Genomic DNA, 26,537 nt, shown 5'->3' with positions numbered 1-26,537 from the left:
CCAAATTCCACTTTAGGGGCATCCTAGAACCATCTCCATGGGGCCTACCTAAATCATAAAATTATGGTTAACTAGAGTCACAAGTTTAACCAAAGGGCTCACCCTCACCCCAAGCACATGGCTCCAGATTCCTCAAAGATACAGTAGTGTTGGAACAAGTGATGGCTCCCATGTCATTCATGTATCCTTTCATTCTTCAGATACTCATGGAGCACCTGCCATGTAGCAGGCACTCACTATTCCATATATGGTTGATATAGTGGGATGCAAGACAGACAAGAGCTCTGTTTTTCTGATGCTAACATTCTAAGGCTTAGATATATTCAATCATTCAATCAATATACAAACAAGAAAAACACTAGATAGCAGTCCATGCTCTGTAGAGAATTAGAATTGAGAGTTACTTTAGATGAAGTGGCCTGGGAAAGTTACTTTAGGGAGGTGACATTTAAGCTTGATAGAATAGGGCAGGATAGGGAATCAGAGGAATCCAGGATAAGTTCTAGATTTAGGTTAACTCGGTGCACTCAAAGTGTGGTCTTAGACCTGTGCCAGTCTGCAAGCTGTCATCTCTCCACCTTGAGATAAGTATGGAAATTGAAGGTAACCATTAAGAAGTTTCTAGAGCATTTGACAGAGAAATTTTATGTCTACTGAATATAATAATTCTGCATGCTTTTTCTATTTTATTTTTCTAGTAATTCATTTTTATTTTATTTTTCTAGTAATTCATTTTTATTTTATTTTACAAGAGTACAGGTTGAAAAAATCTATTTTTAAAATCTGGTTTTCACCATAGGTAATGTGAGAAACACCAGCTTAACCACTTAATCAAATGGATGAAGAGTGGTGCCAGTTCCAAAGATGGGGAAGAGCAGGGTAGGAGTATCTTCCCTGGGGGACAGAAATCAAGTGCATGTTGTTTGGACCATGCTAAGCTGGTCCATGGGTGCACCCATGAGGCACCCAAGCCATGACAGAGAGTATACTGGTGGGTATATGACTCTCATGATGTAGAGTAGATCACTGGGCATATGAGTTCTGGGGAGAGACCAGGCTGAGACACATGGATTTGGAGTCATCAGCATACAGAAGGTATCTGAAGCTGTGAGACTGGATGAGATCACCTAGAGCAGAGGAGGAAGAGCTAGTAAAGGCGACTGATAAGGACCAGCTAGGGGAAGAGAAGGAAAACCAGTAGGGTGTCATGGAAACCAACAGAAAAAAAATGTTTCAAAAAGGATAAAGTAGCCATCTGTGTCTAATGCTATTGAAAGGTCAGGTAAGGTAAGAACAGATAAGTGACAAGTTATCTGTGGATCTGGCAAATGTAAAGACCCCGACAGCAGCAATCTCAGTGGAACTGTAGGAACACAAGCCTAATTGGAGTATGTTAGTGAGAGAACAGGCGACAAGGAAATGAGGCTATAACAATAGAAAATTCTTTCAAATAGCTTCGTCGTGAGGGCAGCAGAGACACAGTGTAGGCAGACATGGGGTCAAGGGAGATTTATTCAAGACAAGTTTTCCTCAAGTATGCAGACGGGAATGTCTAGTAGAGACAGGAAGCTGGTGATGCAGGCATGTATCAGAATGCAGTTCAGAATAATTTTGCCAAAATACCACAAAGGCAGCTCTACATATTGAAATGGACACTATTAGTAGCTACAAAAATTATACTCCATCTTCATTCCATTCCCTACAATATTCTACCGGGGCTCCATGCTGAAGGTGAGGAATCAGGGTTCACTAGGACAGTTTGGGATTGTAGTAGAAACACAAATCTCCTTCAGTGCTCCATGATGAGGAACTGGAAATGGAACATGCCTGGTTTACTGAGGTTCCACAATGTAAATCTAACATTCAAATCTTAAAAAGTTTCATCCTCACATTGTATTGATGAACACATTCTTCCTCACCCACAGAAACTGAAATTAAAACATGTTTGCCATTTTGACAGGAGTACAAAATTTCAAGCTTTGAGCAGAGGCTGATGAATGAAATAGAGTTTCGCTTGGAACGCACCCCTGTTGATGAATCAGATGATGAAATCCAACATGATGAGATCCCCACGGGCAAGTGTATTGCTCCCATCTTTGACAAAAGACTCAAGCACTTCCGGGTCACCGAAGGCTCTCCAGTGACATTCACCTGCAAAATTGTTGGGATACCCGTCCCAAAGGTAGGGGAAGATGACCAGCCAGTTGGCCAACCAACAGTGCAAAACTATAGACAGTGCCTTCAAGAAAGTCTTACCAGACTCTAGTGCAGTATCTACAGAGGGAATGAAAATCAATACCAGAAAATTAACAAAGCCCAGGTAATCTGACTAAAAAGATACAATCAGGAATAGAATCATTAAATAGCCAGGCAAAAACAAAATCAGATAACTTATGGGTAAGTTAAAATTTTTATAGAAGTTGAAAATAAATTTCTTAGTCATGATCCTCTATTTTGGGCTATTGATTCTCTCAACCATCAAACTCACCAAACTGATACTTTTCTTTCTATTTAACATCTGCTGAATATCTACAGCCTGCCTGTTGTACAAAGTGAGGTATATTTGTATTATTACTGTTAGGTTGGTAAATGCCGAAAATGTCACATCGTTATCACTGGCTGCTGAAAAGTCACCAGACTTTTTGGCAGTCAGCTGAGAGAAGGATTTACACCCAGTATGTCTACAGCAGGGAATCTATCCACTCTACTTTCACAAACATTAACATGGCGTTAGTATGTATGATTAGGTAACCAGGAAAGGTAGAGAAGGGCAGCTTCAACCAGTACTTTAACTCCCCTGTCTTTGAAAGATCTCCTTGATACATGCAGAACTTAACTTGAAAACTATGTATAGTTAAATTTTAGTCAGAGGAGAAATTTAGCAATTTAGCAATTGAATCCTGGCCTCATTCCATTTGGTATAATAAACCATACTATCCTTTCAAGTAAGGTCAGCTATTCTAGGCCCTGAGATCTCGGGGCCTTCAGGAGACTTGAGTTTGTAAAAGGATAATAGGAAAAGTTCCAGGCTCCCGGTTTTAATTATTTTGCCTCTGAAGACATGTCTGGTCCTTAGGGTGGCTTTTTAAGTAATTATAAATATAATAAAAATAATCAAAAGCTTTATCTCAATCCTAAATTATACCTAATTTCTTACTTAAATATTGTATATGTACAAGTGGAGGAGCATATTATACTGTCATTTGTAATATGTTTAAAAATTGTTTTCTAAGTGTTGTATAAGGGATGGGTTACTAGCTGTAGAGATGGCAATCGATCCTTGCCTTATCCTACTCCTTGTACCATTATCCTCTAAAGACGTACAGAACAGGGACTCCCCTTGTGGTCCAGTGGTTAAGACTCCACGCTCCCAATGCAGTGGGCACAGGGTCCATCCCTGATCAGGGAACTAAGATTGTGCATGCTGCATGGTGCAGCCAAAAAAAAAAAAGATGTACAGAACAGTGTGTATTCTCCTTGATTATTTTTCATTTCAGGTTTACTGGTTCAAAGATGGGAAGCAGATTTCAAAAAGAAATGAGCACTTCAAAATGAGGCGAGAAGGAGACGGGACATGTTCTCTGTACATCGACTCCACCACCGGCGATGACGACGGCAATTACACCATCATGGCGGCCAACCCCCAGGTAGAGACGCAGGGTTCCACGCTGTACTGCACTCTGAGGAAGGAGCGGTTCATGTCATTGTGAATAAACCTTGAGAAGTGCAAGTTACTAAGGATTTCTGAGGAGAATGAATAAGGAGCATAGAGACTGTGTAACTAGAGCACAGTATCACAACTTATAAGACCACTTAGCCACTGATGGGTCACGCCACCCTTCAGCCTTTGTCAAAGGACATTAGTAGTATCTACTCACTAAGTATATGCCCCAGACCTATTGGAGTAAATCTTGTTTTGATCAACTCATTGACTCTCTTGAAGAGTCAACAAATTATTCTAACAAAGAATGATTTGCGAGCTTCCCTGGTGGCGCAGTGGTTGAGGGTCCGCCTGCCGACGGCAGGAGATGCGGGTTTGTGCCCCGGTCCGGGAGGATCCCACATGCCGCGGCGAGGCTGGGCCCGTGAGCCATGGCCGCTGAGCCTGCGCGTCCGGAGCCTGTGCTCCGCAATGGGAGAGGCCACAGAGGCCCGCGTACCGAAAAAAAAAAAAGATTTTCTAGTTTTTGTTCTTTAGAGAATAAGCAAATTACTTGTGAATATCCCTCACTCATAAAAAAAATTTTTTTTGGTAAAAGTTGGAAAGCCATAATCTTTCACTTTCCTTTTCTGAAGAGATCAAGACTTAAAATTCCCCTTAAAGATGTGGCAGAATAAATATCTTCAACTACTACTAGAATAGGGGGTACAGAACTATAATTTCCACTCACCCACTCCTCCTATTAAAATGTTAGTTTTGAAGATAACCTCTATTGAGGAAAGTATAAAAATACTTGACCATGATCTCTGCATGTGCCTACAAATAATGCTAAGTGCACAAGATTTCACATTTTTTTACATTTATGTCTGTTCATTTCTCGGCTTAAAAATGAAAGTCACAATATTCTTAAAAATCGTTTCCCCTGGAATATTAACAGTGATTTAAGGAGTTATATTGTTTTCATCACCCCTCCAAAATAAAATAAAAAACTCATAATAGTTAGCCAAAAAGTTCATAATGTTCTGGTCCATAAGAATGTATATGTACTGAAAACATGTAGAATTGTTTTTATTTATTTTAATCTCCTTCATTTTCTGTTTCTCAGGGGAGAATCAGCTGTTCTGGCCACTTGATGGTACAAGGTTTGCCCATTCGAAGTCGACTAACAGCTGCTGGTCAGCCTCACAGGTAAAGACAGTAAGAATCTCCCTTCTCTAGCCCCTCCCAAGCAGCCACCCACCACAATGAGCACTGAAGTATCTGGTCTACAAATTGTCACCTAAAGTGTAGTCCTCCACCTGCAGCACCAGCATCACTTGGGAGCTTGTTGCAAATGCAGAATCCCAAGCCCCACCTAGACATACTGATCAGAATCTACATTTTAATAAGATCCCCAGGTAATTCATAAGTGCATTAAATTTGAGAAGCATTGGTCCACGGCACACTTTTAATGGTTCAAAAATTGCAACCATCAGTAGCACCTGTGCACATAATATATAAATTAGACTCTCTGAATTAAATTACCTTGTCTTTAAAAACCAGAAACCGTTAATGAGTATATGTATACTGATAAAAGATTTCTGTTGTTGTTATTGTCTCCAAGATAACAGTTGTCTCCAACACAGCAACTGACTTTCCTCCTCTCCGATTTTACTAATCACTAAGAAGAAAGAGCCTGGCTTTCTCTCGAGTCTTACGGTGCCACAAAGTCTTAGCAAAGCATTTCATAGTTGCTGACTTACCAAAGGGACAAAAATAGTGACCCATGTTTCAGATACAGTATTTTACCACCGTTGCAACTCTACCTTCTTGTTCAGTTGTTTTTTTTTTTCCTTCTTCAAGAACAGCTGTTACTGTGGTCAGTCTTAACCAGTTTAAGTTCATGATCATCTTTAATGGTCTGACATAATTTATTAGCCAGGTTAAATTTTATTACTCAGAGACACAGGGATTGCAGCTGCCTTGTTCTGGGTGATAAACAGGACTTCTCTTTTGGCTCTTATTTGAGGTTCAGATTGAATACTGATTTCTTTATTCTGAAACTTCTGAACAACTGGTCAAACCCAAGGCAAGGGGAGCTGAGTCACTTAACCCAGAATGACTTCAGAGAGAAAGAAGCTAAAGCCTGTTTATTTAATTACAGATCTCACAAGATAACCCTACAGCGGGTGAGATAGCTAGTACTTTGCTTTTTACATCAGCTCCACACTATTATTTATTATCCCTTCATGGTCCAGCCACCCCCACCCCCAAAAAAATCTTTCTCCAGGACCGAGAGCCATGCCTAAATGTCTATACTGTCATAAGTTTTGAAGTGGTTTCTATGCGTAATGCCTGAACATGCTTGCTGTTTTAGAGTAAGGTCCCGAGCGCAAGAAAGAGACAAAGAGCCCCTACAGGAACGATTTTTCCGACCACATTTCCTGCAGGCTCCTGGGGATATGGTAGCTCACGAGGGGCGCCTCTGTCGCCTGGACTGTAAGGTAGACTCTAGTACACCATTCTTGGTTCCAAATCTGTTCATATTTTGTATTTGTTTGTTTGTATGCACCTGTTTTTGTTTGTATTTGTTTTATGGTGGTTGTTTTTTCGGGGAAAGGGGACTGAGGAAGAGAGAGAGAGAGAGAGAGAGAGAGAGAGAGAGAGCGAGCACTTTTTCCCCCACAACATTCTTTTGGAGCATTTAATACCAGACAAAAGTATTTCATAAAATCTTTAAGTGTTTATATCTTAATAAAAGTTACACTGATACTGTACCAAGTTAACTCTATGCTTGTAAAGACAACCAAAGAGGTGATGTAATTCAGACACTTTCCATATGGTACCTGGAAAGTCTTTATTACTATAAAGGCATAAGGATGATTTCTGCAACCTTGAAGTGAATTGCTGTGAGGTACAGCCTTTGAAAACACTAGAGTCATGAAAAGATGGCTCCAAGGCAGTTTATGAAAACAGAAGCTGGTTTCTCATACAACTCAACATCCATCACCTTCAGCTAGTCTACATTCTAACTCTTCCACCAGAAACTAGGTTCAGTTGAACAGTATGAATATTTCTCAGTATGAACAGTAACTTAAGTCACCCCTTCTGTCCATAGAATGCTATGGAGATTCAGACACGAATTAGTAAAGGCTTAAGGTTACGCGTTTATAGAATCCACTTCTCTAGGTGGTTCTTGCTCTCTCATTAGTTACCTAAATAATATTTGGGATTAACGTCTTCCACCCTAAAGCCTAAAAGAAACCCATGACTGGGTCCCACCCCCAAAGATTCTGATTTAATATAGTAAGTGGGCATCAGGATGGTCAAATACTCCTCATGTGATTATGACACACAGCCGGCTTTGAGAACACTGGTTTAATGTCTGTGCCTTTCTTGGCTACCTGTTGCTTATTAGGTGTGTAAGCAATATCTCTGAAACTGATCCCACAGGCCTATTTCATCTATCTATTTAGCTTTTTAATTCTTACTCACTCTAATCTAGAATATAACCATGACCCGAATTGGGGTCCAAATACTATACGGTTTAAATGCATGAGGCCACCCATCTAGACCCCTCTTGTCCCTATGCTCCTGAGGAGAGGTTTCTCGGCACTGACACTCTGTTGCTATCGATGTGGTGCCAGACAAGGATGAAGAATTCAGCCACCAAATAAATCTGTCTGTCATCGATCTGTCATTTGCCTCGTCTGTCCTGTTGCTTATTAGGTGAGTGGCTTGCCGCCTCCGGAGCTGACGTGGCTGCTCAACGGCCAGCCTGTGCTCCCCGACACCTCCCACAAGATGCTGGTCAGGGAGACTGGAGTCCACTCTTTGCTCATTGACCCGCTCACTCAACGTGACGCAGGGACCTACACCTGTGTTGCTACCAACAAAACCGGGCAGAATTCCTTTAGTCTGGACCTCACTGTAGTAGGTAAGGTTTGCTGCTGGGACCCCTAAACGTAACTCCATTACGGAAACATGCAGAGCCTCTGATGTAACCCCTTAGTCCTTTGTCCCATGGAGTCTCATCTTAGTTTCTCCTTCACTGTAATAAGGGCCGTGTTTCCTACGTTGCTTTCGAAAACGTATCAGTAAGCTAAAAACGTAATATGGTACTTTGTGTATATCATGCTTGCAATAAATGGTAGTCATTGTAATTACTAATTGACTATCACTAAATTCAGGTCACTTGCCCTATAGCCCATCACTCCTGGAACACTCCAGGGTCTCCCCCCACCCCAAGCTTCCATGCCTTTGCATCCGTGGTCCCTCTACGTGGAATGCCCTTCTTTGCCTAGCAACCTCCTACTCATTCTCTAAGACTTAATTCAAACGTCACCACAAAGGCACAGTGGATCCACCAGGTTACATCCTCCTCTGTTTCCACAGCACTTAGTAAAGGAGAGTCTCTTACAGCACTCATGGCTTCGGTGTAACTATTTCCCCTTTTGCCTCCCTGAAGACACCATGAGCCTCTGAGGTCAGAGATTCTGACGTTCTTCTGTGTATCTCTGACGTCTGACTCAGTGCCTGGAATGTGGAAGGCACTTGACTCTGTAACTACACAACCAAACCCTGACCTTATAAGATGATGTGAACAAAACACTGTCATGTCCACAGATAAGGACAACAAGTCACTGTCACCTGGGAGGTGCCTGCCCCTCGGGGCAGTAGTCCAGCCAGAATTAGATTTCAGAATGTATGAAATCTTGTGCTGGGCTTTCTCCCGCTGTCTCCCTCGTATGGCCCCTGAAGGAAATCAGGGTAGCTTCAGAATGCTAATCCTCTCTCTAAGCTAGTAGCTGTCTCCTCAGTATATTTTTTTCTTTTTCTCATCCTTAATTCCATCTCACCAACAGAGTAGGAAAAGCTCATTCTGCGAGGACATGGTGATGGGGTTTTACTCTTTTCCCACTGTTTTGCTATTGACTAGGGAACCCTGAGATACGAGGTAGCTTTGCCTTAATTGGTTCTGTGGGGGGGGAAAAAGCCTCCTTAGGAAGCATAATTTATGTGTGTGGTTTTTTTTAAATAGTATACTTCTTTCAACTTTTCTGTAGCTATAAAATTTTTTCAAGATAAAAAGTTGAGGTAAAATTAATATACCTTCTACAAAATAAACTCCTCTAAAAAAGAAAAAAGAGATATATTTGGTACATATAATATACTGTTTCTCAAAATTTACTGCTGAGCAATAAAAGAAACTCCCTCAATTCCACACCTACCATATGCATCCCATGTGTGTGACCCAAATCCTTAAGTGTAGTCCCTCATAAGACAGGCAGAGACAGTTCCCTCATTTCTTTTTTATCAAGCTTCATTTCTGGAGCTTTCATCAAGGCAGTGATCTTCACTAAGAGGCTTGAGAAGTGTTCTAAAGAAGAGGTAAAGGTGGGTGGGTGCTCACTCTGCTAGATTCCAGAACTGTAATTTGTTTGAGGCATGGACCCCAAGGCACTTACTCTTCAAACTAGCACTGCCCTTCTCTCATTCAGCCAAAGAAGTGAAGAAAGCACCTGTAATCCTGGAGAAACTGCAGAACAGCGGCGTTCCCGAAGGCCACCCAGTGAGACTGGAGTGCCGGGTGATAGGCATGCCTCCACCTGTGTTCTACTGGAAGAAAGACAACGAGACCATCCCCTTCACCAGAGAGAGGATCAGGTACAGGCTCCACCCTCGGTCAAGTTCACTGAGGCTTGTCAGGCCGCCCAAATAACTCTGTAGCCTTTTGAATCTGGTTTCTTTCACTTAGCATCATGTATTTGTTTCACACATTACTGTGCTTATCAAGAATTTATTCCTCTCTGTTGCTGAGGGGTAGCGCAGTGTACAGATGTCCCACAGTTTTAAAACCTTAATTTTCAAGCTTAAAAAGGTATGAGGAATTTATAAAGATAGTGCCTATTTTTTGTCATGTGTCTTCAGTCGCATTAGCACACAGAAAACCTTTTGACAGTAAAAAGCTAAAATAAAATAAAGCAAAATAAAATATTAAAGTAATACTCCTTCTCCATCCATCACGACAGGCCTGTTTTTTAAGTAACTTTAAGGATCCAGTTTCTTAAAGTGGGTGCTTTCCTTAATTTCCCCTAAGCATCCTTCATTCTTTGCCATTTTGGTTTTATGCTACAAAGGCAGCTTATGTACAGAAATTTCTACTGAGAATTATTTCTTCACAGTAAACTGAATTTGTCCTAGAAAATATTCGGTTTTACAGAATCTGGGCATCTAAAAAAGTCTATGTACATATAAGTCAGGGTTTTTCTCTGGTAAAATATAAGCAAGAACAGAGAATATTCTTGAGTTAACACTTCAGTGTAAATTAATGAAACGTGTCAAACACAGCCTGAAATTCTGATGTAATTATCTAGGGTTGCAATATGCAGTCAAGGTTAGTTAAGAACCACTGACATAGAGAAAACAGAAGGAAAGAACATGCTGATTTGCTCCTGAACTGTATTAAGCTAAATGCTGCACATGCCCATGGATATATTAAGAAATACCCCCTCCACCCTAAAGACTGCATACAAAAACTATTAGAACTGATAAACAAATTCAGCAAGGTAGCAGGATACAAGATTAACATACAGAAATCTGTTGCATTTCTTTACACTAACAATGAAATATCAGAAAGAGAAAGTAAAGAAAAACAATCCATTTTAAAATTGTATCAAAAAAAAATAAAGTACTTAGGAATAAACCTGACCAAGGAAGTGAAAGACTTACACGCTAAGAACTATAAACGTTGATAAAGGAAACTGAAGATGCTACAAAGAAACGGAAAGATGTCCCATGCTCTTGGATATCCCAGCGTGGTATTGGCACAGAAACAGCCATATGGATCAATGGAACAGAATACAGAGCCCATAAATAAACCTACACACCTAGAGCCAATTAATCTTCGACAAAGGAGGCAAGAATATACAATGGAGAAAAGACAGTCTCTTTAGCAAGTGGTGTTGGGAAAGCTGGACAGCCGCATGTAAATCAATGAAGTTAGAACACTCGCTCACACCATACACAAAAATAAACTCAAAATGGATTAAAGACTTAAATATAAGACATGACACCATAAAATTCCTAGAAGAGAACATAGGCAAAACATTCACTGATATAAATCATACCAATGTTTTCTTAGGTCAGTCTCCCAAGGCAACACTGTAGAAATAAAAGCAAAAATAAACAAATGTGACCTAATGAAACTTATAAGCTTTTGCAGAGCACAGGAAACCATAAACAAAATGAAATGAAAACATACGGAACGAGAGTAGATATTTGCAAACAATGTGACCAACAAGGGCTTAATTTCCAAAATATACACACAGCTCATACAGCTCAATGTCAAAAAACAAACAACCCAATCAAAAACTGGGCAGAAGACCTAAATAAACATTTCTCCAAAGAACACAGCCAGATGCCAACAGGCACATGAAAAGATGCTCAACACTGCTAATTATTAAAGAAATTCAAATCAAAACTACAATGAGGTATCACCTCACACCAGTCAGAATGGCCATCATCAAAAAGTCTAAAAATAATAAATGATGGAGAGGGTGTAGAGAAAAGGGAACCCTCCTACACTGTTGGTGAGAATATAAATTGGTGCAGCCACTATGTAGAACAGTATGGAGGTTCCTTTAAAAACTAAAAATAGAGCTACCATATGATCCAGCAATCCCACTCCTGGGCATATATCCAGAAAAGACAAAAACTCTAATTCAAAAAGATACATGCACCCCAATGTCCACAGCGGCACTATTTACAATAGCCAAAACATGGAAGCAATTTGAGTGTCCATCAACAGATGAATGGATAAAGAAGTTGTGGTGTATATATATATATATATATATATATATACACATACACACACACACACACATACATACATACATACACACAATGGTATACGACTCACCCATAAAAAAGAATGAAATAATGCCATTCACAGCAACATGGATGGACCTAGAGATTATCATACTAAGTGAAGTAAGTCAGACAAAGACAAATATCATATGATATCACTTATATGTGGAATCTAAAAAAATGATACAAATGAACTTATTTACAAAACAGAAATAGACCCACAGTCATAGAAAACAAACTTAATGTTACCAAAGGGGAAAGGGTGGGGGGAGGGATAGATTAGGAGTTTAGGATTAACAGATACACACTACTATATATAAAATAGATAAACAACAAGGCCCTACTGTATAGCACAGGGAACTATATTCAGTACCTTGTAATAAATCTATAATGGAGAAGAATCTGAAAAAGTTATATGTATAACTGAATCACTTTGCTGTACACCAGAAACTAACACAGCATTGTAAATCAATGATACCTCAATTAGAAAGAAAGAGAGAGAGAGAGAGGGAGAGAGGGAGGGAGGGAGGAAGGGAGGAAGGGAGGAAGGGAGGAAGGAAGGAAGGAAGGAAGGAAGAAGAAAAGAAAAGACCCCATCCATGCTAACAGTCCATCCGTCCCTGGACTCTCGTTTTGGTCTACTTTCCCGTAGCTTTTTAACAAAGTTCTTGTTGCAATGTCCAGCCTGGTTTGGAAAAGAGATTTTCTCTGTACTTTGGTTGTGACAAGTGGGAGTCCTCCTGGGAGAAGAGTGGAGAGGGCAAGAACAGGTCTCAGCCATGGCTACCGACCCTCTTCTTTCCACCTTCAAGTTTGCCCCTGCTGCTTGCTTCCAGCTGAATCCCCTTCCCTCCTGCTAGGGTCAGGGAGGCGAGGAGAAGCACTGCACTGCCTGACTTGCCCGAGTTTCCTGGAGTCCTAAACTCGACAAGGCCGCTTCTGCCCCCAGATACAATACGGATACATTCTTTCTTTTCTCCAGCATGCACCAGGACACGACTGGGTATGTCTGCCTCCTCATTCAGCCAGCCAAGAAATCAGACGCTGGATGGTACACATTGTCAGCCAAGAATGAAGCCGGCATCGTGTCATGCACTGCCAGGTTGGATATATATGGTAAGTATAATGGCATCGGTTGATCTGTGTGGACAGGCAGCTTAAAAATCTTTTTTGGGGGAATTCTCTGGTTGTCCAGTGGTTAGAACTTGGCACTTTCACTGACTAGGCCCCGGTTCAGTCCCTGGTCGGGGAACTGAGATCCCGCAAGCTGCACGGCGTGGCCAAAAAAATCTTTTTTCTTTTAGGATAGATGTAGTATGTTTTCATAAATGAATTGGTTAGATCATATTTTAGTGCTTAAGCGATGGATTTTTTAAGTCATTTTATCCTAGTCACCTCAGGCTTTCGTACACTCTTTCATTTCACTAGAAGGTTAATCTTCTTCCAAAAGAGGTTAATTTTTCTGTACTTCTAATACTAGGAATTACAACTACTTCAGAGTGTACCTGTGCTTGTACTTCTAATCACCCAGCATCTTCATGCCATCTCCTTGCTGCCATGGGTCACCCACTGGAACTCCCTCCCCACTGCCTGTTATTCCCCAGTCATACTTCCACCCAGCAGAATTTTCCAGACCCTATTCATTTGTTAATTAATTCCACAAATATTTATTACTCCAATCTCACAATCAGGCTAATAATAGAGAGCTGTCCTAATGATACTGATATCAGATGACTTTTGTACAGTGACTTGTAATTTATGAAATGGTACCCTAAGATCCTCCTAAACCCATGAGATTATTGTAATTGTTGTTACCCTCATTTAAATGCAGAAGAAATGCAGAGACTCAGAGAGATTAAGTGACTACAGCTGGAATGCAAATCCAGGTTTTATATCGTTCCTTTGAGCCATGTTTCTAATTTTCAAAAACATTTAACAAATTAATCTTTATTAATGTATTTGTGTACTCTACTCCTCTCCTCTATAATTTTGACATTAACTGGTATTTTTGAAGACATATTCCTTAACCCAAAAGAGTAAACCTTTTTTTTCCCCCTTTTAAAAGAACTAATTTGTTGGCTTAATAAGTTTCTTATTCATTACTGGTTTAACATGATTAACCAGAATAACAAATAAGAAACAGTAACTCTGCCTAGAACCTGAGGTCCCTGCTATTTATAGGTGCACCCGCCCCCCCCTTTTTCATTTTTTTTGGCCCTGCCGCGCGCCATGCAGGATCTTAATTCCCCCACCAGGGATCGAACCCGTGCCCCCCTGCAGTGGAAGCGCGGGGTCTTAACCGCTGGACCGCCAGGTACCTCCTTTCTTTGGTACCATACAGGAGGGGTCTTGGCCTGCCATTTTCCCTAAGTCTAATATTTAGAGAAAATACATAGCTTTCTGGTTATCTTCCTTAATTCGTGGACTTGAAAAGAAGTTCAGCCGTGAGGGACGCTGGCTCGAATGTACTTTCCCCTGGGAGGATCCGAGGAGAGACACGCCAGTGATATGTTTCTTAATCCAGGCTAATGCCTTACCATTTCACCCACTTCACCATGTCAGAAGGAAACAGGTCTCCAACTAAGAAACTCATACCAATAAGCCCTGAAACTGATGACTCTTGTCGCAGTCCTGCTCATCCCCGGCGGAGTCCCCAGTTCAGTTAGTCCTGGCTCACCTCTCCCTGGCTCCCGTCCTGATTCCACAGCACTAACAACGCGAAGCGCTGAATCCTCAGCTGGGACCGGGGAGTGGGGCAAAGCATGGAGGATTGGGGGTAAAATCAATCCCGTACGGCCCCCCGCAATCACTTCCTACCTGTCCGAGGAACGGGGACAGTAGGCATCCGTCTCTCTTCGAAAAGAGGGCTTCTAATAGTACCTGCTATCAGGTTAAGGTGTCCGACAGAGCCAGGAAAGGCTAAGGGGCGGGGGGCGGAGGGCGGCGGGGAGGGGCTTAAACCAGTTCATGGCTGCCTTACTGAGTGCCTGCTCTCTCGTGGAATCGCTGTAAGTTTTGTCCTGTTTTGTAGCTTTCAAATTTTGATTTTATCAATTCACTTAGAGGCATTTAGATCCCGAAAAACTTATTCAAAAGAATGAAATCAACAGAGGACCCGTTTATAAGTGGGAATGCTACAAGGGTCCATAGCTTCGTAGGACCCAGAACGTCCATGTTTCCCACCTGGTGCTTCCCCTTCTCCACAGCAAGGTTCTTGGAAACCTCATGAGAAGACTGCTTGGTAATTTCTGAATCAGTGACAACACACAGGACTGAGCAAATTGGATGGATATTTCATTCAGGCCATGTTCAAGCCTAAGGATCCTGGCTGCTAAAACCAGTGTCCCTTTTGGACAGTGCTTGGTGAACGTGGAAATTCTAATATTCCCTTTTGTCCCCGAACCATGGTTGATAGCACATAAGTTACTTTTCAGTCTTCTTGCTGTAGCTCATTAGAACCTGATTAGGGCGGTAGGTAGGTGATCGCTGATTAGTATGATCAGGTGTGCGGTCAGAGGTCTGGACTCATCTTTTGGCTTCCATTTCCATAGATTTCTCATCTCCACCTTCTGAGGTGCCCTGCCTTGAGAGCCTACCGCCCTCTCTACACCGCCCTCCACCCAGCAGACTCCATGCTAGGTCAGGAGAAAATTTTGAGAAATCACCCTAGTCACCCACTGTTCCTTCTTACAGTCCCAAATTTTACTGGATTAGAATCATAGGGTTTGGAATTAGGGGATTAAAAAATCACCAGCCCAATTTCCCTCTTCCCGACAGGGAAGGAGAGATTTTATTTCTCTCTTTTACAAATGAGGCATTTCAGACCCAGATATATTTCAATGCTTTACTAAGATCCTACAGAAAGTGTTGGAATGAGCACAGAATGCACCCCTGACGTGTACCTGCTAGACTGTATTCCTTTGATTGTAACACATTATTTGGTCCATTTTCCAGCTCAGTGGCACCACCAGATCCCACCACCCATGTCTGTCCGGCCCAGTGGCAGTCGCTACGGATCTCTCACCAGTAAAGGACTTGACATTTTCTCTGCTTTCTCCTCCATGGAAAGCACAATGGTGTATTCATGCTCTTCTCGGAGTGTAGTGGAGAGTGATGAACTTTAAGAATGTCTGGGTGCCTGCTGTGTAAGGGGGTGGATTGTGGAGGGGGAAGGAAGACCAGCCAGATAAGATGGTTTCCAAGCAACTGGATTTGAGTAAGTTCCCACACTGCCCGACCTGTGGCAAGGAGAGCTTTGAGTAAGTCAGCTGGGGACTCATGCAGTCTCAGCTCAGGGAGAGATGGAGGGCTGTGCCTTTTAAGATTCCAACAAAATGAGAAGACAATACCGCCGAACCAAAGATGTCCTGCAGCTGCCATCCACTGCTTTGGGAAAAAGCTAGCATGCTTCCCTGCCCCCTGCTGCGTTGGGGTATTCAGGCCCTCCTAGGAGCAATTAGGGGTCAGATGCTTGGGCTGAGAGGAGTTGGACAGTAGTGACCTTTGGAATCACTAACTCACTAAACAATGCAAAGGAAAAAGTCAGGGGGGGTCTCCACCACCTTTCACTGATTGCATCCATAGCAGTAGTTTTGGTGGATTCATTAAATCAGCTTCTACTTAGCACTAGGAGTCTGTGCCATACAACTCACATACATGGAGAAGCACTTTCGATTTGCTTACCCTGGGTGTACTGAGCCACATAATAAAGTGCCAAAATGTGATTGAGATACCAAAAAAAAAAAATCACTGGAACACTAAATATTGCACAGTGCACTTATTCTATAGCCAAAACAGGGACCCACCACCCTGCCTGTACCATTTTCTTTTGGATACAATGGTGAGTGGTTTTTTTTCTGACTATATATATATATATATATATATATATATATATATATATCCCTAGGCTCTAGAACTAAAGGGTTGTTAATAAACCAACCAGAAGGAAATCTTCTGCGGGGTCACTTTTAAAACTACAAGCTTCAGTTGCCACTTGCAAAAATATTCAGGCATCATCATCATCTGCCCAAAGAATATTGGCTCTCCCGCTTCTCCCCTTGCCCCAAAAGTCTGCAAGTATATGAAGCAGTGAGAAAGGAAGAAATGCAAACTAGAAGAGGAAGTGATGGGAGAGTGGTTTTTGTTTTTTCATTTGCCCGAGCAAAGCAGTGGCTGTAGAAGGAGACGTCTTTAATAGTTGTGAACTGCTTTGAGATCATTAGTCAAATTGCATTTTCTATACAGAAAATATTATGCTAACTGAGAAACTGGGAGGGACAGGGAATGTGCATCTTTATTCTAACCCACTAATTCAAAACCTGCCTCTCCACTTAAGGAATTTTTAGACTTAAGTTCACTGTGATATCCCAGTGCCTAGAAGAGTGCTTAGCACAAAGTAGACATTCGATAACTATTTGTTGGATGAATGAATCTTATATTAGAGAAATCTACAATGTATGCACCAGTCAAAAAATTGCCCTAGGGATGGTCATCACGGCACGGTTTGCTCCAGTTCACCAGGGAAATGAATTGGAGTGTCTGTTACCAACTCCTTGTGCCCAAGTCCTTGGTGTTCTCTGAGCCAGACATCCTCAGCTGGCATCTTACTCAAGTGAACAAATAGTAATTGCTTAGAAAGGCTTGAAATTTTCTTCACTTCAAGGCAAGGATTTCCAGTATAAAAATAAATTCATTCACTCAAAAAATCATTTGTGTGTCCACTCTGTATAAGATGCTATGCTAGAGACTATGGGCCATACACAAATATGATAAGACACAGTCCCTGCCTGCAGAAAGCTTACAATCTAGTGGGGGAGGTAAGAAAAAAGGCATGTCAAGTGCTGCTTCTTTGGCCAAAAGTCTATTTTTTATTAAAGGGAAGTTTCTAGTACTCTTTACCCTGTATTTTTCCTGACTCTAAAATCATCTTAATTATTTTCAATCTTTATTTCTTAATTAAATAAAAAACCATAAGTTACATCCTTAAGAAATAAAGATTTCAGCCAATTATTTAGCAGAATCATTAGACTTTTTCCTTTCTTATGTATGCAGGAACAATAGTAAAAGTATAGGCAACTGTAATGAAATTGAATGCATTCCATACAGAATGCACCCTGTAAAATATTCTGTTTCTATATTGGCTTCTACTATCAAATCTGTTTATGACCAAAGAGCATTTTCTAACTCCAGGATTGCTTCTCCACAGTTGGACACCCAACCTCCTCATCACATCTATTAATGTAAACTCTAGACAGTCTCCTATGAGAGGATATTCTTCATCTCTCTATGTATTCGCTTTCTGAATTTTTTTTTTCTGAATCTTTTTTATTTGTTGTTTTACAGTGTTCAACAGTGAACTATGATAAATACTACATTTGGCCACTAGATGGCACTGTCGAACCTAAAATATAACAAGCTTTAAAATTCCTCGAATTTGAACTTCCGGATTATGTTACAGGAAAGTTTCTCAACCTCAGCACTCTTGACATTTGGGGCTGGATAATTCGTTGTTGTGAGGGACTATCCTGCACGCTGGAGGATGTTTAGCAGCATCCTTGGCTTCTACTCACTGGATGCCAATAGCAGAGCAACCCCTCCCCAAGTTGTGGCCACCCGAAATGTCCCCAGACATTGCCATATATTCCCCGGGAGGCAGGATCCCCTTTGTTGAGAACTACTGTGTTGAACAAATCCAAATTCTATTGGAATTCAATTACAACGAGGAATACTTATATAAGAAATTTTAGTTCTGCTGGATATGTGTGGACTCAACATATCCAAAATCAGATTCATCATCTTCCCTTTCATAAACCATTCATCATCCTAGTTTAATGATTTCTATTAATGGCACCATCACAGTCCTAGTAATCCCAATAAAGAGTATCCAAGTCATTTTTTGCTTCCTCTAATCAACTGACAAATCATGTTAATTCTAACTCGATTATTTCTTTTATATTCAGGCCTTCTTTCTGTCCCCCCGTGGCTCCCCAGTTCAGACTTTCATTACTCTCTTAATTTCCCTCAATTCTTCTGACTTCAACCATAATAAGAGACTTCTAATTGGCCTTCCTGCCTCTAGTCCTGCTTTTTCTCCCACTCAAATCTAGCTGAGATCTCAGCATCAGATCATTCTTCCTGAAGTACTGCTCCAATCATATCATTCCCCAATTTTCGAACCCCCAGTGGCTCCTTGGAGCCAACCCAGGCCAGCTGTTCTGTCCTGTGCTACTCAAGCCTTGCTTCAATATGATCCCAAAGCTTTTCATCCATTACTCAGAAAACACACCCAGTGCACCAGCAAAGTTAACACAGGCCTCAGCTTTCCAGCCACATGGCTCTTTTTTGCCTCCAGCTGGAAGGCTTTCTCCCCAATCCCCACCTACAGAAATCTTACCTGTTCCTTAAACATCTCAAATGCTACTTTACTGCCTCTATGAAATATTTTCTGACCCCCTCCCCAGACCCCAATAAAATATAATTCTACTTTTTTTGAAATCTTATAGCAAATTTCTTGAGTCTGGAAAAAGAGAAGATGAATTTGTATAGTATTTTATATAAAACACAGCCTCTATATACCTGCCTGACTCTCCCCTTGCACTAGCCCAGTCTTGCCTGCACTAGATTTTAGCTATTTGTTAGTAAGGACTGTGTCAAAAGTTTGCCTTATACAGAGGAGGCACTCAATAAATATTTATTGACCTAAATTGGACTTTAAAATTCTATGTAAGTCAGTATGTTTCCATATAAAATGAATTGAGTCTAGAGCAGTGGTTTTTAACCTTGGCACACTAGAATCTCCTGGGGAACTTTTAAAAATCCCAATAGCCATGCCACAACCCCAAATCACTGTCATAAGTTCTGGGGTTCTGGCATAGGCATCAGTATTTTTAAAGCTTCCCAGGTGATTCCAATGAGCAAGTGAGATTGAGAAGAATCATTTTATTACCATGATTTGATCACAGAACTTACCCTAAAAGGTCCGAAGGGCTGCAGATAGCATAGGCTGTAGCGTCGGCGTCAGTGAAGAATGTACTTCCTCCTTGTTGCACGTGCAGTGCATGTCTGGAAAGTAGAAATAAACATGCACTTTGGTCTTATTAGACCCTACTATTTTGCACTACACTTGTTGGACATGCAGCATTCATGAAGCCCTCGGAGAAATCTCCAAAACTGCAAAAATGGCCCGGGGAAAGAGGGAAAGTTGGTACAATCCTTCTGGCCCTTTTTCCAAAAAGCTATGCAGATCTCATAAGCACCCTTCTTTCCAAACAAGTGAAGGGCTTTTCATAACTTGTTTAATCATGGAAATGGGGATCAGAGGGAAAATGGGGAAAGAAAATGCAGCATTAAAACCAAACCGCCAGACTTCCCTGGTGGCACAGTGCTTAAGAATATGCCTGCCAATGCAGGGACACGGGTTCGAGCCCTGGTCCAGGAAGATCCCACATGCCATGGAGCGACTAAGCCCGTGCGCCACAACTACTGAAGCTGGCGTGCCTAGAGCCCATGCTCCGCCACAAGAGAAGCCACCGCAATGAGAAGCCTGCACACCAAAACGAAGACCCAATGCAGCCAAAGATAAATAAATTAATTAATTTAAAAAAAAAAACCAAACCACCAAGCTGCTAATAGAAGAAAGACTACTTCCTCCTTTTTTGTGTCTACATGTCCAAGCTACAGTGTCTGAGGTCCTTTCTGCTTCTATCCCCATTCCGTGTTTTTCTCTGAGATGCCCTGTGCCCCATGTTCTGTAACCCCCCCATGCTGTAACCCATCCCCTCACCGCTTCCCCACAACCTGCCAACATGCCTCATGCTCCAAAATGACCTAACTCCTGTTCCATGCATCTTGGCTTAGGGGTCAGAAGAAAGCAGTCCAATCGAACAAATCCTGAATGCCTGAGAGTCTAACTTCACAGAGGAGCTGAGCTTTTAAAAGCAGTTGCTTCCTTACTTCCATCAACTTCTAATAGATGGAACTGCTGGCAAAAGGAAAAAAAAAAAAAAATCAGGCCGGGAGGGGAGGTCTAGAAAACTGAGTCAGACATCCAAGTTATTCTGGTTGATCACAGCCTCCTCCTGTCCTCTTCCTCCCTACACACTCCCAAAGAACCTTCCAAGCTGAGATCCTGGCCTGAGTCTGTTTGTATATGGGCTATTTATAAGTTGGTTGTAAACTCAAAGCAAATTTACTCATAATGACCTTTATTCAGGTCCCTTCAGGGGTAACCTGGACTCAAAGTATTTCCACTTACGGTCGAGTTGAAAATCACTGGGCCTCACCAGGAAGAAGAACAGATACTTAGATTGCAATAGAGCTTGTTGAAGTCCTTTTCACCACTGATTGTCTTTTCTTGTTTTAAGTGGATCAATATTTCAGAAAGTTAATTACTGAAGCATTGCTTGAAGAATGCCAAGCATCTTCTAAACTTTGACAATGCAGTGGTCATCAGTATGCTAAAAAAAAGTTGCTACTACCATGTTTTTTAAAAAATCTGTGCGATGCAAAAAAAATGCATATTTGTTAAAAATATGTTTGCCTCCTTTTTCTGCCTAATTATATTAGTTAGCATACTTGGTGCTATAGAACCATAAACAGGCTGTTTTTTGTTCGTATTTAAGTAATGGCCACTTCAAACTCCGAAGAGCAATAGCCTTGAAATTGCAAGAAATAGAGAAAGAACACACTTTTCAATCCTCTGAGAATTGTGCCATAAATGCTGAGTGTAAGCAATAAAGAAAATTGCTGTACTGTAGAGGCATATATACTAATTTGCTAAAAGATTTAACATACAAGTGAGTAGAAAATGTTTCCCTAATAGTAAAAACTAAAATATTTCAACATTATTTGACAATAAATATTTGACAGTTGACATAAATGGGCATTTTTCTTTAAAATGCAGAAAACAGTGCTAGTTTCCAGGTTTAAAGATTGGTTTTTTTTGATGATGATTGAACTGATTTTTTAATGTACAAATACATATATTCGATACTTAAAAGAGATTTTTTAAATTATTCAAATTGTAAAAATTACCACATACGTTATAACCTGGTCAGATATCTCTAGAGGAACAGAAAGATAACTGGGTTTTAGTCTTCCTAAAATATCCAGCAAGTCCAGTAAACTTCTCATAGAATGTTTTTTACTTTCTAAGATAAAAATTCGTTCTACCTCCTAACTGAAAACAGGGACACATTAAAATGAAACTTAAAGATGGGAAAGATGGGGGTGGCAGGGTGGGGGATGCTTGACCAGTTTCGATTGGAAATGAATGGAGTTAGAAGTATAGTTTTCTTACAATAAGAAGTACTTTAATACACACTAGGAAACATGAATGATTTTCATATAATGTGGTAAGAATGAATTGCTCAATGTTCCAAAATTCCAAAGAACCTGATGTTTCTACACATATTCAGTGAGTTATCTGCAAACTGGAGACAGATTCCTATAATTTCCCCACAATTAGTGGGGCAAGAATCCAGTGAACTAACTACATTCTAGTATTGACCACAGCAGTCATTACCAAAAGATTACTAAATGTATGTGCACACAGTATAAACAGTTTTACCGTTTGGGGTTTTTTTTTTGGCTGCGTTGGGTCTTCCTTGCTGCGCGCGGGCTTTCTCTAGTTGTGGCGAGCGGGGGCTACTCTTCATTGTGGTGCGCGGGCTTCTCATTGTGGTTGCAGAGCACGGGCTCTAGAAGCACAGGCTTCAGTAGTTACAGCATGCAGGCTCAGTACTTGTGGCTCACGGGCTCTAGAGCGCAAGCTCAGTAGTTGTGGCGCACGGGCTTAGTTGCTCTGCAGCATGTGGGATCTTCCCAGACCAGGGCTTGAACCCGTGTCCCCTGAATTGTCAGGCGGATTCCTAACCACTGTACCACCAGGGAAGTCCCGTTTTACTGTGTATTTTAAGGAGAGGTAAAACCCTGAAATAATTCAAATGAGATAATTTGAGTGCAACTGTATTTTTTAATGCACACTGGTTAATTAACTTTTACTTTCTCAGTATTTTGATTTCAGAGGTACCATATCCTCTTTTCTGATTAAATTTCACTTATTTTTTCAAGCTTTAGCATTAAGTTTCATGACCTACTCTTCTCTCTCATTATCTTCCTGTCAAGATAAAAATCTATAAAACATTTAATAGCATTCGGAGAGCTCCTTATGTCTAGGGATTCTCAGGTGAATTCCAATAGGAATTTTAATCATTCAGATGAATTTCAGATACGTTCTCTAATTTTGTTATAACTCTGGAGTCTCTGTTTCTTTATCTGTGAAATAAACAAAATATCTGAGACTTTCCCAGGATGGAGGGTAGGATAAATAAATACTTATGAAGTTTACTGTAGAGACCCTTTAAAAAAGTGATAGCAGGGGTTTTTTCAATCCAAAGAAAATGGTAAAAATACTTTTCTCCAAAGTAAGTAGTTAATTTGTTTAACAAGTTCACATTTCTTCCCGGTCCCACTACTTTGTATTTCCTGAGAAGGGTAGTACACAGTGGGGGAATTTCTTCTTCCAAGATGCTATGTGTGAAGAACCTAGGGGTAAGACGGGAATAAAGACACAGACCTACTAGAGAATGGACTTGAGGATATGGGGAGGGGGAGGGATGAGCTGTGACGGGGTGAGAGAGTGGCATGGACATATATACACTACCAAACGTAAAACAGATAGCTAGTGGGAAGCAGCCGCATAGCACAGGGAGATCAGCTCAGTGCTTTGTGACCACCTAGGGGAGTGGGATGGGGAGGGTGGGAGGGAGGGAGACGCAAGAGGGAAGAGATATGGGAACATATGTATACGTATAACTGATTCACTTTGTTATAAAGCAGAAACTAACACACCACTGTAAAGCAATTATACTCCAATAAAGATGTAAAAAAAAAAAAGATGCTATGTGGTTGAAAAAAATCTGGAGAAAAATTAAATAAATTCAAGAAATATCCTATCTGCTTTCTACAGGCAGATTCCAGGGAAATTTATTTCAACATAGGCAGAATAGCCTAAGGGAACTCAGAGTCCTGCATCTATGATCAAAGCTAGTGGAAATGATGACTCCGCAGTGCACAGAGAAATAGGAAGAGAGTCCCTGTATTCCTTTCTGGATTACGCAGTTCAGGACAACTCCATTGTACTTCTCTAGGCTCTAATGAAGAAATATTCCATACTAGCATGTCATTAGCCTTATGTTGAAATGAATCAACCTTAGGATAACAGATGGATACGGACCCTCAAAAATGAACATATCCTTTGGTCTCTGTTTTCAAATTCTTAGCTACATCAAGTCTGAATTTAAACTCCATGATTCATTTCAGCCATGAGAACTGACAAAGTTCTTGTGTCCGAAGGCATGTGCACACACACACCAACACACACACACACCAACACACACACACACCCATAGCTAACAGTTCAATCATGGTCAAGGGACACATCTTATGCTTTTCCTTTCTCTTCCTGCATGAGTTCTTTCCACTTGAAAACACACCAGGCCCCAGAAGGCTTACAAACATGATATGCTTCCATCTCAGGAAGCTAGAGTCAACTTATTTTCTAAAGTACCTTTTTGGTTATTGAAATTCTAATGGAAAAACTATTTTAGTAACCATTTTGAAATGTGTGAACTATATAAACTGTATATTTCGTCTCTATTACTAGAAAGCAATGAATGGATCTTGGCTTTTATTCCTTTCCTCTGCATCGTGCATGTTAGATATTCTTTGGAAATGAAAACCAATGATCGCTTAAGCCAAAATGTTTGTGAGCATTTACTGTGTCTTTCTCCAGGAAGTATATGGCATTGTATTCCAGTAGCCCACATCATCTCCATGACACCCGTTGCTGTTTCCTAGTTGTGTTTTCTTAAAGATTTATTGGAGGTTGTGTTTTGTTTGGAAACTTTGCAATTAGAAAAAGAAAAATTAAGAACCAGTATTTAATTCAACCTGGATGTTTTAAAAAGCAGTTTAGAGGATGTGATGGACTGTTTCTTTATTCATTAAATAAAATTTTATTTATTCTCAGTTAGTTACTGGGTTTGTTTTGTGTTTTGGTCCCAGACTTTGTTATGTGAGATGGGTAAGTTCTTGCTCTCAGTAGTTTTTTTTCGGCTTGGGTATTTTTGGGGGTACACTACCAGTTTGAAACAGCCATCCAAAAGTCCTGTGTTAATTCAATAAAACACTCGTTAAAGCTTGCACCCTCTAGTATATTCATGATCAGAGCAAGGAATGGGTATACATGTGAAAAGGTTGGTCATATATTTATGGTCTTATAAGTGCTTTGAAATCTCTGTCACCCACAGGCAGCAAAAAGAGATATCTTTAGTGAAACCTAAGCAGAGAGCAGAGCAAAATTCAGTCCAAAATAACACTTTGCTTTTACTCTAAGATGGCAAAATTTAAGTAGTGAACTGAGCCTTAACTGTTGAATCCTGTAGCGCTGTTACCCACAACCCAAATACATTCCATCTGGCTCATATCCAGCAGAAATGTTAGATCTTCATTAATATAATGGTCACCTCATTAACTAAGAAATTGGGTGTAACTGGATGTTAAGAAAGATAGCCTAATTCTTCTTAAGATCTGCAAATACAAAGACTGTGACAACAATATAGTCAGTTTTTGGTAACAAGGTTAATGGTGTCATAGTAGATATTGTTTAATTAAGCAGTTCTCAACCCCATCAGCCAGTTAGCATCACCCGGAGAGTCCTGAAAAAATATCTATGCCTAGGCCTCACCTCAGAGCAGTTAAATCAATTCTTGAACGGGGGGCCCCAGATTTGGTATGTTTTTCAAGACTCCCTACCTGAGATTCTAATGAGCAGTCTGGGTTGAGAACCACTAGCTTAGATGGCCTTTCCCATCTTGATAGCCCCATTCGCTTGTATAGGGTTCTTCAAGACTTCTGACCCTGGGGTTTGGCCTCTACCTGCAGCTGGCACCTAGGGAGAGCCCACATATAATAACTAATGGGACTCAAACCCTGCCTGGGAGTGGGTCTTCTTTTGTTACTTAATATCTCTTAGGAGCTCTTATGGTACATATTCCCGATACTCTACAGTTGAAGCATTCAGCTGCACTGTTCAGGGCGGCTTACTGATTAGTACATGTGTATTCTTCTTGGCTGCCTACACAAGGACAAGGATGATGTTGAAGAAGGCAGGGTATGGGTAGATGCTTGATAACATTTGTTGATTTCTTAAGAAAAGGAAGCCCGAATAAAAGAATATTTTTGAATTTCAATGTGTTCAATGTGTTATGAAACTAGAAAGAACAGATTTTCAAAGGCGAGACAATATAGTATATTGTAGCAACTTTTAGGTTGCTTGGTAATCTAAATTCTGTTATGTATAGTAATAAATGAACCTTAACTCCACAAATATTTTACATTTGTTTTATCCAAGCTCCTAATCCATAAACCATGATGGATTCCCCAACATACAGTTTGAGGAGTTTTATCATAGATTGGGTTTGATCACTGAGACCCATTTACTTTTCCCTCAAATATCTTTCAGGAAAAAAATAGTACATCAAGTGGGGTGGAAAGCTTAGGAATTTGGTAAGAGTTAAGTTGCTTCCAGAGATTTCCAAACCACAGAAATGGGCAACTAAAAGCATAACAGTTAACAGATTCCCACTCTTTGGGGGGAATGGGGATGGGGGAGAAGAGGCATAGGATTAGAATAGCATCATTTTAATTAAATTGTTTGATTTCATTAAGAAGTAGACACAGATGTAGAGAACAAATGTATGGATACCAAGGGGGAAAGGGGGCGGTGGGAGAAATTAGGAGATTGGGATTGACACATATATACTATTGATACTAGGTATAAAATAGATAACTAATGAGAACATTCTGTATAGCATGTTCTCTACTTAATGTTCCCTCTTAGTTCCCTCTACTTACAGGGAACTCTACTTAATGCACTGTGATGACCTAAATGGGAAAGAAATCCAAAAAAGAGGGGGTATATGTATATGTATAGCTGATTCGTTTTGCTGTACAGTAAAAACTAACA

At 40.6% G+C, this 26,537-nt stretch overlaps 3 protein-coding genes across 11 annotated transcripts in view; 1 reads left to right on the top strand and 2 right to left on the bottom strand.

Moving 5' to 3' along the window:
- Nucleotides 1-14,399, bottom strand: part of HERC4 (HECT and RLD domain containing E3 ubiquitin protein ligase 4) — a 239,152-nt gene extending 224,753 nt beyond the window's left edge. Inside the window, exon 1 of one of the 2 annotated variants that reach the window (XM_079900839.1) lies at nucleotides 14,327-14,399. The gene's annotated coding sequence lies outside the window, so the exon portion shown is untranslated. The remainder of the gene's footprint in view (nucleotides 1-14,326) is intronic. The other variant, XM_079900838.1, reaches the window with a different exon arrangement.
- The window catches only part of MYPN (myopalladin), a 67,189-nt gene extending 50,818 nt beyond the window's left edge, over nucleotides 1-16,371 (top strand). Inside the window, 8 exon segments of the mRNA XM_079900854.1 lie at nucleotides 1,961-2,182; nucleotides 3,498-3,647; nucleotides 4,767-4,849; nucleotides 6,018-6,144; nucleotides 7,370-7,577; nucleotides 9,142-9,307; nucleotides 12,492-12,625; nucleotides 15,464-16,371. Of these exon segments, the coding sequence (XP_079756980.1) occupies nucleotides 1,961-2,182; nucleotides 3,498-3,647; nucleotides 4,767-4,849; nucleotides 6,018-6,144; nucleotides 7,370-7,577; nucleotides 9,142-9,307; nucleotides 12,492-12,625; nucleotides 15,464-15,633 (1,260 nt within the window). The 3' untranslated portion in view covers nucleotides 15,634-16,371.
- The window catches only part of PBLD (phenazine biosynthesis like protein domain containing), a 175,770-nt gene that overhangs the window by 82,461 nt on the left and 66,772 nt on the right, over nucleotides 1-26,537 (bottom strand). For all 8 annotated transcript variants that reach the window (XR_013824370.1, XR_013824371.1, XR_013824372.1 and 5 more), the window contains exon 12: nucleotides 19,478-19,570. The gene's annotated coding sequence lies outside the window, so the exon portion shown is untranslated. The remainder of the gene's footprint in view (nucleotides 1-19,477; nucleotides 19,571-26,537) is intronic.

The sequence above is a fragment of the Stenella coeruleoalba genome, assembly GCF_951394435.1.
Source record: "Stenella coeruleoalba genome assembly, chromosome: 16".
Lineage (NCBI taxonomy): Eukaryota > Metazoa > Chordata > Mammalia > Artiodactyla > Delphinidae > Stenella > Stenella coeruleoalba.
The sequence above is the reverse complement of the archived record's forward strand: the minus strand, read 5'-3'. Positions and strand labels throughout refer to the sequence as shown.